This window comes from Dysidea avara, chromosome 9 (genome assembly GCF_963678975.1).
Source record: "Dysidea avara chromosome 9, odDysAvar1.4, whole genome shotgun sequence".
Classification (NCBI taxonomy): Eukaryota; Metazoa; Porifera; class Demospongiae; order Dictyoceratida; family Dysideidae; genus Dysidea; species Dysidea avara.
In genome coordinates, this window is record NC_089280.1 from 15378311 (window position 1) to 15396355 (window position 18045).

Below are 18045 nucleotides of genomic sequence, written 5' to 3' on the forward strand. Positions count from 1 at the left end.
AGTCTATACTCACCAAATGTTCTAGCTTCTTTCTCCTAATAGGAGGCTGTTCTTGTAGCACAGAGTCAGCCAGCACATTCAATGTTGCCTGCACAATAGACAGAACTTGTTGCAGTGGTGACATGTCATCTGACTGAGCTGCACTAATTGTCTGCAGTGCGGTGTCCACCAGACTTGACCAAGATATCTGTACTGATAGCACCACCAACTGAGCCTAAAAGTGATTTAAGAGCCATGCTCACTAGTTTTGCTCACATAGTTGCACAAAATACCTGGTACTTATCCACCCACTGCATGAAAGCAGCCACGTCAATGTCAGTAGTGTGAAATTCCTTCACGTCTTCTACTGCTCCTGCCAGTGACGTTGCCAAGGTGATCCGCATCTGTTTCTCAACTAGTCCCAACCACTCGTTGATCTTAGGGTGGTCGAGGATTGAAACTGGGGTGACAAATTTCACCTACAAAAGTTTGATTTACTGAATTCAAACTGTCAACTAAACTACACACTTGGAATCATGCATACAATTATGTATTTGATATACATCATAACAAAATTAGGCAGTACAAAAAAATACATCATAACAAAATTAGGCAGTACAAAAAAATACAAGTTGAGAACTACAGGCCAGCCTCTTCTTACCTCTTCACCTTCACGAGAAGAAATACCATATATAGTATTCTGGTCTTCACTCAACTGCACTGCTGCAATGCCAGCAAACATCTTCTTGAAGTGTTTCTGAAGTTTCTCAACACTCTTGCTGTTCCCTATTATCTCCAGCAAATCTTCATCACCAACAAAGTAAAAACTGGAACAAAGAAAATTGATGAATAAATACACCTCGCCTGTATAAACACATTTGGTACATAATAAGTACAACTAATCACACAGCAGTAAATATAATAAACTGTATTCATACCGTGGAAATGAGGCTCGTTCTCTTTCTAAGTACTCTCCAAGAGCCTTCTGAATCTTTCCCAGCAGGTCAGCAAGACGGTCAAGTGTCTTTTGTACTCCAGCAATGTTCACCACGTCCATGATCAGTGGACTCTTAGTAACCTTCTTCATCAGAGTCATGAACTCTGAACTGATACTATATTGTACAGAAATGAGAAATATGAATACCAATCTACATACATCGAAACTTTTTCTGAAATGTGGACACCTTGAACCCTTATTCGTGGTCCCATTTGTGTAAGTGTGATATATTAGATCCCTGATATCTGAACACATCACTACAAGAGGTCATAAGGTATCCAAAATAAAAGAATGGCCATTGGACAAAGTAGAAATGACATAAACTGTACTGATTGCACACGTGTACAAGAAATCTGTTTTAGATAACGAGGTAACTTCTTTATTTTCAAACATACGAAATCATGAAATTAGTGACTAAGCCAAGAGCAGCCTCTTGCTTAATTATACAAGGTGAGGTAAATTTGGCTGGACTTACTAGAACAAATTTCAATTCATGTGCTATTTGGTAACCGTTCTACAACTGAGTAAGCATTGTAGTTGATACTTACCCTGAGAAACGTTGTGACTCAATTGGCAGAAGATGTTTGATGTCTGCACTTCCAGTAAAGATTCCCTCCAAGTACACCCAACGACGTTGGACATCAATCCACACATCAAACACACCATTGATCTTGTTTAACTTGTCTTCCCAAGTGATGGCATCTTCTTCAAATACCTGAACAGTGCAAGCACCATGGAACACTTAGTTCACACTTGCATGCATAACACGCAAGGCCATATGCATGCATGCATGCAAGCAAACACACACATACATGCAAGTATACACATAACTGTTGCATTAATTATACATACAGCCATGAAAATTCTTACCTTGTAATAAGGTGACAGTTTCATAGCAGCTACACTGTTCATATGCTCTCTACACTTGGTAAACAGGTCGTCCCAGCCACGTATCAGTTTACACTTATTCTGATAGTTCACCAAGTCCAAACTGAATGTCTGCCAGTACTCCTTAACCTGATAGAAAAGAATCATTACCACTCTGTACCATGTATATCACATAAGCAAGTGTGGCAACTATCTAGTTGTACTTCAAAAAAGAAATAAAAAATGTAAATTCTTTTTAACCAAACTTCAAACAAAATGATTGTTTTATTAGTTGACATTCTAATCAGTTGTATATACACACAATCACCATATAAAAATGCAGACTTGGCTACCCAAATATCCAAACAAGTCAGAAAAATCAGGGTAGACTACATATATGTACCTGCTTTAAGAATTCCTCAAGTGCCATTTCACCCTGAGCCACTAAGATCACATCTTTCACACTGGCTTCATTGCGTTGCAAGTCAGCATCCCAGATATGCCCTAGCGTTAGTTCAGACATGACAAGGTTCAGTCGTAACCTTTTGCGAAGCTCCTTCCAGTGGCGGTCTTTCAGTGCCTCTGATTTGAGATCTGTCACCATCATGTTTACCTGAAGAATGATGGAAAGGCTAGATATTCATGCATACTGTATATGCACTGCAATACAACTGGATGCTCTATTAGAGTGTTTTAACAGTATTCACAATGTTCTCTATTGACCTTAGTGTAGCCTTTCAGTACTCTCTGAAGATGATCGTAAGCAGCGTACTGTCTGAGTTTAGTTGGAAGATTCTTCAATTGTAGTAATAGGCTGTCCAGTGACTGACGGATTTTCCTTGGGACAACAGACACCCATGGCTTCTCTTTTAGCTCGCTAATCTGATCCCAAATCTTTGCAAGTTCTGCCCAAGCGCTTCTTAGATCCTGCAACTCTTCCATTGCCACATCTAACTTTTCTTCATTAATGCTCGAAGAACCTTGACAGGTTAGAAAAGATTTTTAAAGCACATGTAAGTACTGTATACATGTACATAGTCAGATTACAGCTGTATAATCAGCTCTAACCTGTTTCTAGCTCTAACGCTTCTTTAGCTTTAGAAATATTCTGCCTATCCTCCTTCAGTCGCAAAAACTTTCCTTCATAAAGAGACAATGTTGACTTGGCATTCTCTGGAGTCAAATCACCCTAAGAAAAACAATACAATACTCATCTGTACTGTAAAGCTATTATACGAATAAATTTAAATTAATAATGACAATGTCTCAGAGATAAGCAGATGGATTGTAGTTACAAAAAAATCATACCTGGACTGGTCTGCCTTTCTCCCAGTCATATAACAAATCTAGTGTCTTTTGCTCTACCAACTTGCTCTCTTGAACTATCTTATGAGACAATGGTGCCACCTGTGACTGGATGGCAGCATCCTTGCGTTTCAGGATCTCGTTGAAGGCACTCCATTCTCCTTCAATCATCTCTAGCTCCAGCCACTTCTGAGGAAACTGGTACCTCTGCATTTTCAGTATCTTGTGACCACCTCTGAATATCTACAAAACAATAGGCATTACATTCATATGTGATACTATTGGATAAAAGACACACTGTACAATAGATAGATAATGAAACCAGAGTGCTAGCACGTACCCACAAATCACAATGTGCATGTTTAATAAGTGCTTCGTCAATTGACAGATCAAAGTACATATAAAGTTTTACTATAGATTGGTACATTTGAATTTTTGGGGAACCATGCATGCATGCATGTACTGTAATAGTATCACAAAACACACAATACACACCTCCACTTTGCCCTTCCAATCTTTTAATTTCCTCTTCAGCCCTTGTAGTAAAGTAATGAAAGCCACAACTTCTGAAGTGCTACTAGAATCAACAGAGTGGTTCTCCAGTTCAGTACGATTCTACAAATCACATGCAGTGCAGCAGTTTACATCAGCACAAAACCCAAACAATTACAAGTACTAACTAAATGTACCTTTGATACAGCAGAGTAGAAATCTTCTTGTGACCCAGCCAACATGTTACCAAACTTGCTCAGTATCTGCTTGTGCCACATGTCATATTTGTCAGTGATCTTTTGCTGGACAGTTCGATAGTCCACCTCTATTGGTCCAAAGTTTCGTCTCGTCTCTGCTGTGTCAAATGTCTTACGAGAATTCCTAACAAAACAAACAATGTTCAAACATTGCAAGGGACAATTCAAAGACAAATCAAAGCTTGACTAAAATAGTACAAAAAAGTATTTAATGTGCTATTTGCTAGGATAAAAAAAAGTTTAGCATGAAATTTTTACAGTATCACATCAGATTAGTGCACTGGCATGTGTACTTCAACACCATGGGTACCACCAGATGAATGATGAAAAGAACAATGAAACAATACTGAGATTATTGACGGGTCTGATATACTGATTAGAACACATACTTGATGTCCAGTAGTAGTTTCTCCCACTTTGAAAGATGCTCTTCCAAACGACCAGTAATATTCACCATCTCCATATCCCAAAGGCTCTGATACTGTAGCCACTCCTGAACAGAACAATTAAACAAGACAAGTATAACACCAACACTAAATACCTACAGATGTACACACTAGTTAAACACTCTGCTATATATATAGCCATCCACATGAAAATGCAATACAGTTACCATATTTCCAAATGCCGCACTTTCAATAATAACTGCATTAGAATGGTGCCAATTAAGGATTAAACATTTTTGAGCATCGAGTGGAGGTCAATTTTGAATAGTCACAGCATTGATTTTTGGTACTAAGGTAATAAATGCCGTGGTGTTTATACTATTAAGTGTAGTAGCAATATTGTAAGGAATCTTGAGTGATCACAACTAGAAGTATTCTGAAATGGCTACTCCCAGTTTACTGAATGGCTCAACAATGCTTCGCCTCATGGCTTCTACTTCACATGCATATACCGAATATATGGCATGTCCAATCAAAAGTAGAATTTAAGGCTGTTTACAGTATATAGCTACTAAATGGATGTGGCTTTAGTACATGATATCGGTTGGCTTACTTAGCTACAACCTTAACATCACTTACTTGTACATAGGCAGATACTTCATTGACTATTTCTTCTACAGCACCATAAGCTCTCATCAGTGGTTCACCATTCTGCTTCATTAGTTTGGCTGTCAAGGACCTATAGGATGTCTCATTGGCATCCAACTCCTCCAACCCAACCTAACAAGATGAACACCAATACACATGGATACATTAAATTAAAAATACTTTACAGTATATGCATACAGTATATTTAGTGACATAAACTACATAGCACAAGCATGCACAGACAGACAGACAGACATACACACTACATACGCTAGTAACACAATAGATACCTACCTGGTATCTAGTACTAAGTATTCGTGGTAGGTTAGTTACCACCGAGACCCAGGCATGTAGTTGGTGGACCAGGTTCACACGAGCACTTTGAGTAGGTGGCTCCACCTTAATGATCTGATTGGTTATCTTCAACTCTAACCTGACGGGCTAAAGAACACAAGAGTAAAAACTATTACTGTGCTGCATCTTTTTCATTACTTGTAGTACAGGATCTCCCCCTGGCTTGTGACCCACAGGAGCATCAGTGTTATCCACACTCTCATCCACCACACCTAGTAGACACTTGGTCCACTCCTTCAGACCAGCAGAGACACGTACCACCAACACCTCCTCCACCTGTGTGTACACATTAGCCATAACAAACCAACTGGATAATACAGCTTTATTTCATTACATACATCAGCTGAAATTACAATGGCAATAATGCCTCCTCTAATACTATTCCACATCAGGATAGTACCATGCATGAGAAAATATAAAGATCAATATACAGGAGTATATATGGAAGAAGCAGTAATGAAGATTCATACATTATTGGCAGTATTGTAAGGTCTGGAATCTCTGCATGGTCTCAGCATGACCAGAGATGTTTCCTGACTGCAAGTAATTCATCACTGCATGGCATTGTAAACTGAACTGCACTAGAACTACATATGTTGTACTAAGCTATATAGTAAGATATCTTTCAAATAATGTAAGTGCCTGACCCACATAATGCATTCATAAAAAATAAGGCTCCTTGGCTCAGTGCTGCTCTAATAGCAAAGTGACTGTATGAAGACTGCAGCAGTATTGCAACAAGTACTGTGTGCAAGTCACATCGTATTGCAAAGTGTGAATTGCAAAACTGTCAACATACTGTACACACTAGCTTGATATCTTGTGGCATTAATGAGTTCATACTGAGAAAATGATGGGGAATTTTGATATCCCTCCTTGCAGAACTACTTTATACATACAGTTGGAATTGATATGATCAGGCCTATTTGGATATGGAAGTCTTCTCAGTAGTTCCATGAGGTCTAAGAGAGCAGTAGTGAATTGTGCAGCGAAGATGAAACAGAGAATGAAACCCTGCATGGCATACATCACCAATTCACTATTACAATACATATGGTATAGTACACTGTAAGACCAGCACCATATGATCACACTAAGATCATTGCAAGCATGATAGGTATACAACAGCATCAAGCAGAACACCAGCATAACTTTGCTACATATACTAGGTCTTCCTGACCAAATTGCTACAAAAATGCAAACCATTTTATCTGTCCTTCTGCAGTTCACATGGGGACAATTATCCTATGAAGGATGAAGAATCATAGACAAAAATGGGGAAGAAAGCATGGAAGTCACATACAAAACCACTATATGAAACTGATCAGATTGGTATTTACCCCACAAATGAGAAAATACATTCATTGTGAAAACCAATAATTCCACATGTGCAGCTATTATGTTAGATAACCATAAGGATCACCCAGATTCAGCAACGAAGACAACGGGATCATCAAAATAACAAAGAGGAAACTGGAGAGGCAGAAAGCAATTTAATCCCCACATCCATTAGAGATTGGCTTTGGCATGGTGGTGAGTTTGCTCAGGACAATAAAAATAACACAGCAGTATAGACTGCTCACAAAAGCTGCAACTATCATCAGGTCCCAGAAAGTCTAGACACCAGATTAACCACACCACCTACATGATGATTATCAATCTGGTCACCACAGCCCCTCCCTCCATCATCATTACCACCAAAAGAGTGTTCCAACAGGCAACTAGAATCTCCTAACAAAAGATGGGAAACCTCCGGCCGTGTAATAAGTGGCACACTTCTTTGTTCTAACCTGCGACAGCAGCATATTTAGATTGTTTGCAGTACTGACATTTGAAATGTATTTATCAGCATTAGAACTTTGACAATAACTGATCATTACATGTATGTTAGTACTAGTGTATTACATAGAACGGACAGAATTTCCCTGCAGTCAGACACGATTGTCACAGGTTTGGGGTCTTACAGAAACATTCTGCAAGAGTCAAATTCAATCAAACAAAAAGCTTTCTTTCTTAGCTAAGGGATATGGCTGCTGTTTCCCTAGAGGCAGCCTACCAGTACCAATGTAATATATAATTTCTGAATATCAAGAACAATCAGAGAGAAGTGAGGCAGAGAGAAGTGAGCTCAGAGGCACTACATGTACCAGTATGATCATGGCTAAACCTACTGGCCAGATGTAACAGTTCTCAACAAGGAACTATTGCAGTACATAAGTTGCCAAATAAGCATTGATTGTAGGTTGTAAAGTACAAGGCCAATCAGGGATGTTTGTATCTTTAGTGGTGCCATATAACTCATATACTTCTAGTAGGCACATGTACATTGGAGCTCTCTATCACCTGACAAGCTGACATAATAAATTGGCAGTTGTCACCATCACAACAGTGTTTGGACATTAGTTTTGGGAAGTGTTCCAAGTCAGAATCCGCATTAATTTTTCATTTTTGAATATTTGAATCATGAATGTAACAGTACATGTGTACTGTTTAATATGTGCTTCATATATTTTAAAGCCAGGCTATGCCTTACAAATTGCCAGCAACAAAATACCTCATTGCACTGGACTATACCTACAGAGCACATTGCTAATTTATTTATCAGTTTGGCCTTTTCATTTTCTTACAGATTTGTTGCCTCCAGTGAAGTAGTGACACCCACTAAAAAGAACTGAGGAACTATTGCTCATGTTTGGCAAGAAACAATCGTACCAATACCGTATTTTGTCTCCTCTCTCTCTGTTTGAGGATTACTACTATCAAGAGTTCATAATATAATATTATGAACTCTTGCTACTATGAACTGTATGAAGGACATCAAATCTTGACAGTGATCTCAGTTGATGCCAGTGGTTCTTCTACACCACCAGAAAATTCCCTACAAACAAAAGACCACTTAGTGTTTCACTGTCAAATGGCATGGAAACTACAGAATCTTCCTGAGGGAAGTGCATAAAGTGTGGACTTGCACACATACATAGTAAGGCAATTCTATGTGACTTACATGGCATGTGGGTACCTGCTACATGTAACAGTGTACCTGAGGAGGTTACGCCAATATGATGGGTCTGAATAATTTTGTATACTATTGTGAAACCAACAACTGTATAAGTAAACAACTGCTGTTAACATTCCTTACTCTCCTCAGTCACAACCTTCTACAAGAGTGCTATCCAAACAGATACATGACCGTTCACAAAAAATTGCCTGCTACACAGCACTCATTATAGAGCTTATGCAAGGGGCATGGTAATTATGTCTAAGCGCCCAGCTCTTACACGCGTTAGCACCGTTCCGCCATTTGTAGTGTAGAAACGTTACTTAGTGAAACTGCTCATGGATAGTGCACAACGCGTAAACCAGGTGTTTTCTTATTCACAGTATTGTTTAGAACAGTCAGGAGACACCAAGGATCGATATCTTGATAAATTGAAGTTGATTTGTTGCGAGGAAGATCCCTATTGCCGACTGGAGAAACCTTCATTGTTTTCAGAACGTGCTATTGAGTGGAATGAATGGCCAGATGTGATGTACGGAGATGTATATAATACTGACACCGAGTCATGAACATTTTCAACTTAAAACTTACAAAAGTCTGGAGGCTTTCAATCAAGTTGGTGAGTGATGCTATTTGCAGTGTCAGTCGATCCAGTAGTACCAAGCTTTACTTGTTTACAGCACTTGTTAAACATTCACAAAGCCTTTCATTACCCTCACTGAAGGTATGGGTTTCAGTTAAACAGAGTGGAGAAGTGTTGTGTGCTCACTGTACATGTATGGCTGGTGCTGGAGAGGCTTGTTCACACATTGCTTCTGTGTTGTTTATGTTGCAGTTAAATACTCAGATGAAGCAGCAGTTTTCGTGCACATCATTGCCGTGTTCATGGCTACCAAACACTTTTCAAAGTGTCCCATTTTCTGAAATTGGTAAAATAGACTTCACTACACCAAACCATAAGCGTAAACAAACTGTCACTGAAGGATGTGGAGACTCGTCTACGAAAAGTAAAAAGTTTTCTATTCCTAAGTCTACTGATTCTGATTTAGCCACTTTTCATACTGAAATGTCTCAAGGGCTGGGGAAACCAGTTGTGCTGTCATTGATGGCTGAGTATAATGATTCTTATGTTCCAGAAACAGAATCTGGGATTTTATCTAAACCTCTAACAGAGTTGCATGATCCGATGGCAATGGAGCTGGCATATAATGATCATTGGGCCAAATGTGAAGATATTTACGAGACTGTGTCTTTCACATTTAATCAAGCTGTCATGGTGGAGGAGCACACAAGAGAACAAAGTAAATGTCAAGCTTGGTTTGAGCAACATGCGGGTAGGATAACAGCTTCTAAGTTGCGTGAAGCTTTGCATACTAACCATTTTAAACCATCTGTTTCCCTGATCAAGGCTAGATGCTATCCTGAGCAGCATAAATTTACTTCTTCTGCATGCCAGTATGGGTGCAAGCATGAAGATATTGCCAGGGTAGCATATACAGAAAAAATGCAAGCTTGTCATGAGAATTTTATGGTAATACAATGTGGCCTTATTTTGGATCCTGAATTTCCATTCTTGGGTGCCATACCAGACGGCCTTGTCTACTGTAAGTGTTGTGAGAGTCGTGTTTTAGAAATCAAGTGTCCTATCTCCTGCAATAAAGCATTTTCAGAAGCCATTCTTGATAATTCTTCCTTCATTTTAGAAGACAACAATGGCAGACTCACACTTAAGGAAGATCATATATATTATTATCAAATCCAACTGCAGATGAAGCTATGTCGTATGCGACACTGTGATTTTGTAGCTTGGAGGGAAGGTGAAATATTCACCAGAAGGTAGAGCTGGATTCTGATTTCATTGACTCAGCTATACATGATGTTGAACCATTTATTAAATTGGCTATATTACCTGAACTAGTAGGAAAGTGGTACAGCAAGCAACCAATAATGCCACTGCAGTCATCAAGCAGTACAGCTGCTAGTGATGGTGCAAGCTCCAGTACTAGCGTGTCTGTTGGTGCAAGTGTAAACCAGGTGGATTCCACAGACTCTCACATTACTAAGGTGGATGCTACTGCAGGCTCGAGGAGCAATATGTCCATAATTCAAGTTCTTCAGATGAACAGGAAGGATACCGCTATTGCGGTAAAGGAGAAGACTATGATGGCACGATTTGCTGTGATAACAAGGATTGTTTGATAGGATGGTTTCATTTTTCATGTTTAAAAATGACCAAAAAAGATGTTCTGAAAGGGAAATATTATTGTCCAGACTGCCACAATCAGAGGAGCTCTAAGAGATCAAAGAAGGCAATGAAAAATCATTAATATACTGTACTGTACATGCACTTTCATATCCTAAATGTAAATAAAATGAATGTAATGTAAATATCAACAATTTATTACAATGACAAGTACAACTTAGTAAATAATTAAAATGATACTACAGAGTCACAACAGTTACATAGTGCACAACATATTACAACTATTTTATCAACAGGAAACACATCCCCTTCATCACCTTTGAGCATATTAATAGACAGAGTTGATTGTAATATGGAATATTTTTGCTTTACTAGCCCCAATAACTCTTTCAACATGAATTCTAACTTGAGAAAGCTGGCAAGCAATGTCAACTTCTAGCTTACTTAACTGTTTTTTCCCTCTCGTAAAGGGAGGTACCTTGACTTCTGCACAATACATTCCTGCAGCCTTATCTATTGTGAAGCCACGATCTGCTAATATGACATCTCCAGGTAACAGTTTCGAGAGGAGACCACAGTTCTCAGTTAAATGTACATCAGATACCCTTCTGCCCCAGCCTTTAGATATAAACGATACTGACCCCTGAGGAGTGATGCCTATTAAGAATTTGCATGTGTTGTGCTTCTTATAGTTCGACCCTGTCTATGAACACTTCTAAACAGTCTATAACAATCGCACATTTCCAAAAAATTTTCCTGAAACATGTTGGCATTGTCTTCCGTAACTGATCCCTCTCTGGCCAATAAATCAACGGTGATAACTTTACACTTTACATGAAGTACATCTAGCCACTTGGTAATGCATCAGGAAACCGTAGACTGGTTTACACCAAAGCGATACACCAAATCTTGATCAGGAATATTAAGTCGTAGCTTAATCAAAGTAATCAAGAGCTGATCAAACATGGGACAGCCAGAAAAAAGACATTCAGGTAGACCCTTTATCACCAAATTGCATATGGCTAGCAAAACTGCAAACGATGGTAGGCCTGTATAAAACTTCACTTGCTTATCGTTCTCTTCCAAGCTCTGTCGACTTGCTATTCTTGTCTGCAACTCATCAACCTTTGTATTCAGTTTAGCTTCTCTTGTTCTTAGCTGTTCAAGCTCTTCTACAGCTTGGTTGTAATTCAGGAGTAGGTCATCATATTTCTTGAGTAGTTCATCATACTTTAGTCGTGTCTCTTCAGCTTGTTGCAATCTGTTCATTTCATCCAACCTCTTTTGCTTGGCATCTTCAATTTCCTTTCTTTGTTCAGCTTCTCTCCTTTCTTCTTCTCTCAACAATCTCTCCCTCTCATCTTCTTCACGTCTTTTCCTCTCCTCCTCTAACCTTTGCTGCTCTTCTATTTCTTTCAGCCTCCGTTCTTCCAATTTTCTTGCTTCTTTTTGCCTTTTGCTAGACTCAGCAAGCTCTTGCATTCTGCTTTCCTTTGCCTTTTTCTTTTGCTGATCAGTGATCTCGGTCTGCTCTATCCTCTGTTTTCTGGAAGCTGTTCTTCTTCGAAAATCCGCGACCTGAGCTTCCATCTTTCGTTTCATAGGACTGTCAACGCGTTGAAAGATTGTAGGGATGTAGTTCGGTGCAAACTGGTTGTTACTCTTTTGTCCATCAATGAAATGTTCACTACATATTACCGCGTGCTTGGTTGGGTACCAGTTCTTCCTGTTTACAGCAGCAATCCATTTATTTCTTCGATCTAGATCCACTGGGAAAGTATAAAAACTTAATCCACTCCTTCTAACACACAAATTGGAACAATTCACAGCACAACACTCCATTGGCATCTTGTACCTGTATACCCTACAAATGGCGGACTGGTCCTAACGCGTGTCTTAAATTGGTAAAAGCTAGGCGCTTAGAAATAATTACCATGCTGCCTGCATAGGCTCTATAGCAGCGTGCTCAAACTGTGTCATCTAAAATAGAAGCCTGCATCTCAGATGGAGACAGATTAACCATTATCAACTCCTGCAGTCAGTTTTAGTTGTTTGTTCTGTAATCTGTGCAACATACTCTTTTCAGAGGTTGGCACAGTAACAATAATATTATTTGCAGAAATAATACACTCAAGTTTGCAGGGTCAGTATCCCATAATCCCTGAGACTATAGCACTGGCTATATACAAAGTACCAGATACTCCTATTGTTGTCCAGCAAACTTGCAAACTGGACGTGTATGCATGCAGGCATGTACCATTAAATACCAACTTATGCTAGCCATCATAGCTTTGCTTTACCTTCTCATCAAGCTCCTTGACCCACTTGGTCAGGTTAGTAAATGCATGAAGGTTAAGACCATCAATGACTTTCTGTATACTGTCCAGGATATCCTTGAACACTGTGAAGGAATATTCACATGTCTCTAAGTCTTCTAAAAGTTTGTTGATCTCAGTAGTGTAATTGAGCAGTTCATCAGTCTAGAAGAAATAACAGAAATACACCAGTAAACAATGAATTACAGTAATGTATAATGGGGTTTAGTGTCACCTTCTCTTGAAATGTGAAAACAAAGTCTGCCAATTTTCGTGAATATTGCTCCAGCTTGAAGGAATCCCAGTGCAAGGGTATTCCTTCTGACAAATGAACTTGACAATCTTTCTTCAAACCAGCTATCAGTGGGGCAATGGTTTGGTTATCAGTAACCTAACACAACAAACAAATCATTGTAAAATTGGGATGGAATACATACAGACAGCTAACTCTTATATCTGAAATTGCTACAGCACACCAAGGTATGTACATGGCAAATGTGTGCTTTAAAAAAAATGCTTTTGCAGGACAATGACTGTTACCTGCCCCTCTACAAACAAGGGGTGGCAAAATAAAGCTCATAGTGTAAACACAATAAAGTTCATAGCTGTAAACACATTTGCTTTGTAAAATTTTAGTTTTTAAACCTAAGCTGTTCCAGGTTTATGCCTTTCTGCACTAGAGTAGTTGTACGTTAATTCTAGAGTAGTTGAACAGAGCCCTGAGGAACCAAGTTCCAATTATTCACTAAACACTTTATCATTGTCTAAGAACATTCATATAAGGTTTTATTGTGGTGGAATTTAGTTATTCACTCTATTTTTACTCTAATTAAAACACAAACTTCCACAGGGAGGAAAGCACCCTAATAATGCACTCAAGTGAGTTGTGTACGAATAGTCCTCTACCCATGATACAAACAAAAACAAGATGTGAGTAAACAAAATATGCAGTGTTCAGAAGTATGCCATGGTTATGATATCATCCATTGTATGACATCAGCCAGCAGGACGGTATAGTTATCATCATTACACTGCATCACATATAGCCTCCTCCACCACATTTATTCAGTTGTAATGAAAATGTACTTATAATCTTGTATTACTGATATAAATTGATTGTGGGATTATATATTTTCACACATATGTAAACATACAAAAAAAAGAATTTGTACAGTGAAACTTAACAATATTCCCTCAGTAATGAGGTGGTTTAATTCATTTAATCAGGCAATAAGTACATATTGGAATCTCTGGCTACTACAGGGGAGAGGGAGGGGAGTAGGGTGGGTATATAATGATGGTCACTACAGAGGGTCAAAGTATACACTGACCTTGTCACAGGTTGCCTGATAAGTGCGGACACTCTCAATCAAGCAAACAGCATGAGGATGTAATTGGCTAGCCTGAGCAGCTCGGTTAACCAATACCAATGGTACTCGGAAACCCAACCAGCGCAGGTTACGAACCTAATTGAAAGAGAGAACAGATCAATGCACACACAGACTCTTACAAAAGATAGTGGTTCACAATAAAGCATACCAACATATGCACAGTTGCACACATGGTCTATGGAAACATTTACCTCTTTAGACAGTTGTACAACATCTTGAGGAAAGTTTACTTCAAGTCGTAAAATACTACCTGTCCGAGTTCGTTGAGTGATAATGTTGAAGATCCCACCAGTCACTGTATGAGGACGTTTCTCCATCTGTATTTAAATTCGGTAATAATTAATGAATTAATTTATCATGCCTACTACCAACTCAACTATCTAAATCATATAATACAATACCTTTAGTTTCCATTCTTCAAAAAGTTCTTGAGTGTTTAGTTTCCTTTTAAAAGCTTCTCCTTCTTCCTTCAACTTCTGTCCTTCAGCCTGCTTGTCCCAATCCTGCCCCAGTACATCCTCAACTCTCTTAAGGTAAGCCATCAACTTGCGCTCAATCTGTTCAATAAATATAATAACCACAATCACATACAAGGTACGCCAGATTATAACATTTATAACACAAGTTACTGTACTGTATATAGTCAACTAACTTGTCTGGCCCAAATGATAGAGCCGGACACAGGTGGAATATCATGGGCTGTGCTCATTTGGAATGCTGAGCTCTTGGCATATTGCACCTAGTGGTATAAACAAAATAGTCATTGGTACAGTACGTAGTAGTTACAATTGACTTGAAAAATATGTCTAACGTTTCTACCTTAAACTTCTGATGGAGTCCTTCAATGTCATCCTTCACCTTCTGTATCAGTTGTGACTGGTATTCTTTGATGGCCCCTCTGATGTGAGGCCGTACAAAGAGAGCATTGTATCGTGAGAATATGTTGAACATCTCATTAGCACTCTTTGCTGTTCCCAACTGGTCCCTCAGTTTAGCAGCTATTGCTGTCTCCACTTTATCAATACGATCATCATAGCTACAATATTACAGAGTAGTAATACACCTGGTTCTAGCAATAAAGCTCTACTTGAACATTTGACAAATCAGTCATATTTTTAACATTTAATTTCTGTATTCAACAAAAGTAACAAACCAATGGAAGGATTTCCCATATAGCTAAGCTGTAATATCCATATAACATTTCACAACTTTTCATCGCTTGGATACCTACTTCATTTAAAGTTTTACTTTTATTATGCACATCCTGCTCAACAATAATGGTGATGCACCTTCCATACACATTTGGTGAAACATGCATGTCATGTGCATGTAATGGAAACATGTGTGTCATATGTAGAATCCCACAATGAAAAGTGAAAACTGATTATAAATACAAAATGCATATGTTACATGATAATCACACATGGCTATTGTATTAGAGTGACTGCTCAATTAGAGTATCCCAATCTTGCTGCTCATCTCAAGTCAACCCCTGGTACGTGATTGATATATACAAGTGTGATTGCCATGCATGGCTTCCTGTAGTGAAATTGATTGTTGTCAGCTGAATCATTAAGGAGTGTCGTCACCATAATGTTTTCTCAACTGAACCAATTGTTACACATGCAACCATCTATTCTCTCTTATAGAACCCTCTTACAGTAGCAGAAGTGCTTCAAATAGTTGTTTTGTGGCATCAATGTAGACTTGTAAGGAAAGTGCGGATAATTAAGGAAACAAATTGATGTGCTACTTCTAAAAACCAAGCGCCATGCAGCAAACAAACCTTAAATAACAGTGTACTATTATTTATTTGGGTTTTGCTTTGTTGCTATATACACACAATTGAGTCGATCATAGTAATTTGTATTTTGTAATTGATGAAATATTTTGCAATTCTGTAATTACGTTGCTAAGCACAGCTAAGGAGGCGTACCTCAAACAAACCGCCTTAACCATCTAATAATGCACAGAAGTATCTTCCTAATTGTTTTATAGTTTGTCTATAACATTTTCTTACGTAAATTCTCCAGGCAAAGCTTCAAAGCTGCTCTTCATTTTCGTTTGCGTATGCACGGGCATACCCCCTTTTCAACTCGAAGGAATTCATTATACCCAGTAGCCTAGGAGGCAAGCTGTGTTGTTTTTCAGCTGTTTGACATCCATAAAGCCCACTGAGAATGGTCTTCACCACGTCCTTATCAACTCATTTCACCAGTATTTCAAACCAGCACATATTAACCGTCTTAAACCAAAGCTTACCTGCCCAGAAGTTTAATACAACCTCTGCATGGCCTTTATTTATCACACAAAGGCTGTTTTTAGTGAACAAAGTTTTGCCCACACATGGGTGCAGAAAGGCAAACAAATATACAAACATACATACAAACACACTTTTCAGAAAACAATTTCAGTAAACCAGGCACGTGCCCAGCCGGCTGTGGGCGTACGCCTGGTTTAAAAATACTTGAAATGGTTTCCTTGCGCAAAGAAAATGACTGCTAAGATTGGAGATGAAAAGTAAAGGAAAGGACCAGAGGGCAGAGACTCGTTGGAACCCCTAACAAGCACATTTATGTGGTTGCATGATGCATCACACCATCATTTAGCTTCTAGCCTTTCAACTGTGGTCAGGCAGGATGGCAAATCAAAAATTATGTGACGATTTTATTCAATAGTGACGTCTTCTTAAATTTAATGCTGGATTTGAGTATGACTCTTCTGTAAAGGTGCTTTCTGCCGCTCAAGCGTAGCGTCGTCTCGCAAGAGTGCAAGTGATTAAAAAACTTGCTAATTAAAGGGAATGGCACCCGTTTCACTCACGAGTATTCATCCCTAGCAAACGGGATGAATACTCGCAAGCAAAACTGGTGCCACACCCTTTAATTAGTATTGCAAAATGACATTGCGTTTGAGTGGTACTGTTTTTCAGGGGCACCACTTTGTTTTAGGCAATATACCCACATATTATTTACCGTTTCAGCGCAGTGTTCCAAGCTCCAGTTCCCTCTGGGGTGAGGTCAAGACAATCCACAACCTTCACTGTATCATAAGCCTTGTGTACTTCATGGACTGCCCCCTCTTCATTATACAATGCAGATGACACATCAGCTGAGAAGGCTTTGTCCGCAGCTGGTGACTGTAGTGGATCTGTTGGTAAGTGCAACACACGGATGATAACAGCCTGGAGTTGCTCGTGCTGCCGACGGAAGCTAAGAAATACACATAAACAGTGCTTGAATAACATTCTATAATTTGATCCTTACTCTCGCAAAGCTGACAGCCTCTCATTCAACTTCTTGTGTACGTGTGTAGCACGGAAAGTGACCTTCATTTCATCACGTTTCTTCTTATTAATGTCTCTCAGTTGACCCTGGAACCTGTCATAATCGTCATCCCATGCAGTAAACACCTCGATACACTGTACTATCACCTATTGGACAGTGCAATGGTAACATGATGTATGAGTATAAAATCATTCTTCTTTCCTTACTAATTCAAATTCATCATAAGGCATCACCATTAATTTGTGAGTACTCAAGATCTAAATGTAGACACATGTATATAATAGTAATAATAGCCACTTTCAGTTAGCACCTTCAACATTTGTGTGTTAAGGTCTCTTGAGATGGCCTCTACCAGGCATATGGCTCTGTGTACTGGGTAGCCAGTGTTACGAATCTTTTTCAAATGATTGAATATGACTGTAATAGAGGACTTGATGGTTTGTAGGTCACCAGCTGCCAATAAATCATTGAGAGGGAAATCCTTCATTAGAGCACTGTAGTCCTTGACCTTTTCAACTGCTTCCTTTAGTCCTAGAATCACGACATGAATATAATTATAATTCTTA

The 18045-nt window shown here is 38.9% G+C and overlaps 2 protein-coding genes across 2 annotated transcripts in view; both read right to left on the bottom strand.

Moving 5' to 3' along the window:
• LOC136267370 (cytoplasmic dynein 1 heavy chain 1-like) overlaps nucleotides 1–18045 on the bottom strand; it is a 39607-nt gene that overhangs the window by 20373 nt on the left and 1189 nt on the right. The window contains exons 4-30 of the mRNA XM_066062487.1: nucleotides 17790–18010; nucleotides 17686–17736; nucleotides 17459–17625; nucleotides 17168–17404; nucleotides 15012–15228; nucleotides 14845–14931; nucleotides 14594–14749; nucleotides 14384–14509; nucleotides 14133–14267; nucleotides 13037–13192; nucleotides 12787–12966; nucleotides 5424–5561; nucleotides 5226–5372; nucleotides 4923–5063; nucleotides 4287–4390; nucleotides 3838–4021; nucleotides 3644–3763; nucleotides 3152–3391; nucleotides 2912–3032; nucleotides 2567–2823; nucleotides 2247–2456; nucleotides 1847–1993; nucleotides 1525–1691; nucleotides 918–1091; nucleotides 641–806; nucleotides 273–458; nucleotides 14–214 (exon numbers count right to left, since the gene is read on the bottom strand). Coding sequence (XP_065918559.1) covers nucleotides 14–214; nucleotides 273–458; nucleotides 641–806; nucleotides 918–1091; nucleotides 1525–1691; nucleotides 1847–1993; nucleotides 2247–2456; nucleotides 2567–2823; nucleotides 2912–3032; nucleotides 3152–3391; nucleotides 3644–3763; nucleotides 3838–4021; nucleotides 4287–4390; nucleotides 4923–5063; nucleotides 5226–5372; nucleotides 5424–5561; nucleotides 12787–12966; nucleotides 13037–13192; nucleotides 14133–14267; nucleotides 14384–14509; nucleotides 14594–14749; nucleotides 14845–14931; nucleotides 15012–15228; nucleotides 17168–17404; nucleotides 17459–17625; nucleotides 17686–17736; nucleotides 17790–18010 — 4436 coding nt within the window. The remainder of the gene's footprint in view (nucleotides 1–13; nucleotides 215–272; nucleotides 459–640; nucleotides 807–917; nucleotides 1092–1524; nucleotides 1692–1846; nucleotides 1994–2246; nucleotides 2457–2566; nucleotides 2824–2911; nucleotides 3033–3151; nucleotides 3392–3643; nucleotides 3764–3837; nucleotides 4022–4286; nucleotides 4391–4922; nucleotides 5064–5225; nucleotides 5373–5423; nucleotides 5562–12786; nucleotides 12967–13036; nucleotides 13193–14132; nucleotides 14268–14383; nucleotides 14510–14593; nucleotides 14750–14844; nucleotides 14932–15011; nucleotides 15229–17167; nucleotides 17405–17458; nucleotides 17626–17685; nucleotides 17737–17789; nucleotides 18011–18045) is intronic.
• On the bottom strand, nucleotides 10623–12766 carry LOC136267372 (uncharacterized). The gene has a single exon (XM_066062488.1). It carries the CDS (start codon nucleotides 12332–12334, stop codon nucleotides 11351–11353), a length of 984 nt encoding a protein of 327 aa, XP_065918560.1. The 5' UTR covers nucleotides 12335–12766; the 3' UTR covers nucleotides 10623–11350.

Excerpts from the sequence above, each read along its gene's own strand:
- LOC136267372 (XM_066062488.1), bottom strand. The coding sequence starts at position 12,334 with ATGCCAATGGAGTGTTGTGCTGTGAATTGTTCCAATTTGTGTGTTAGA.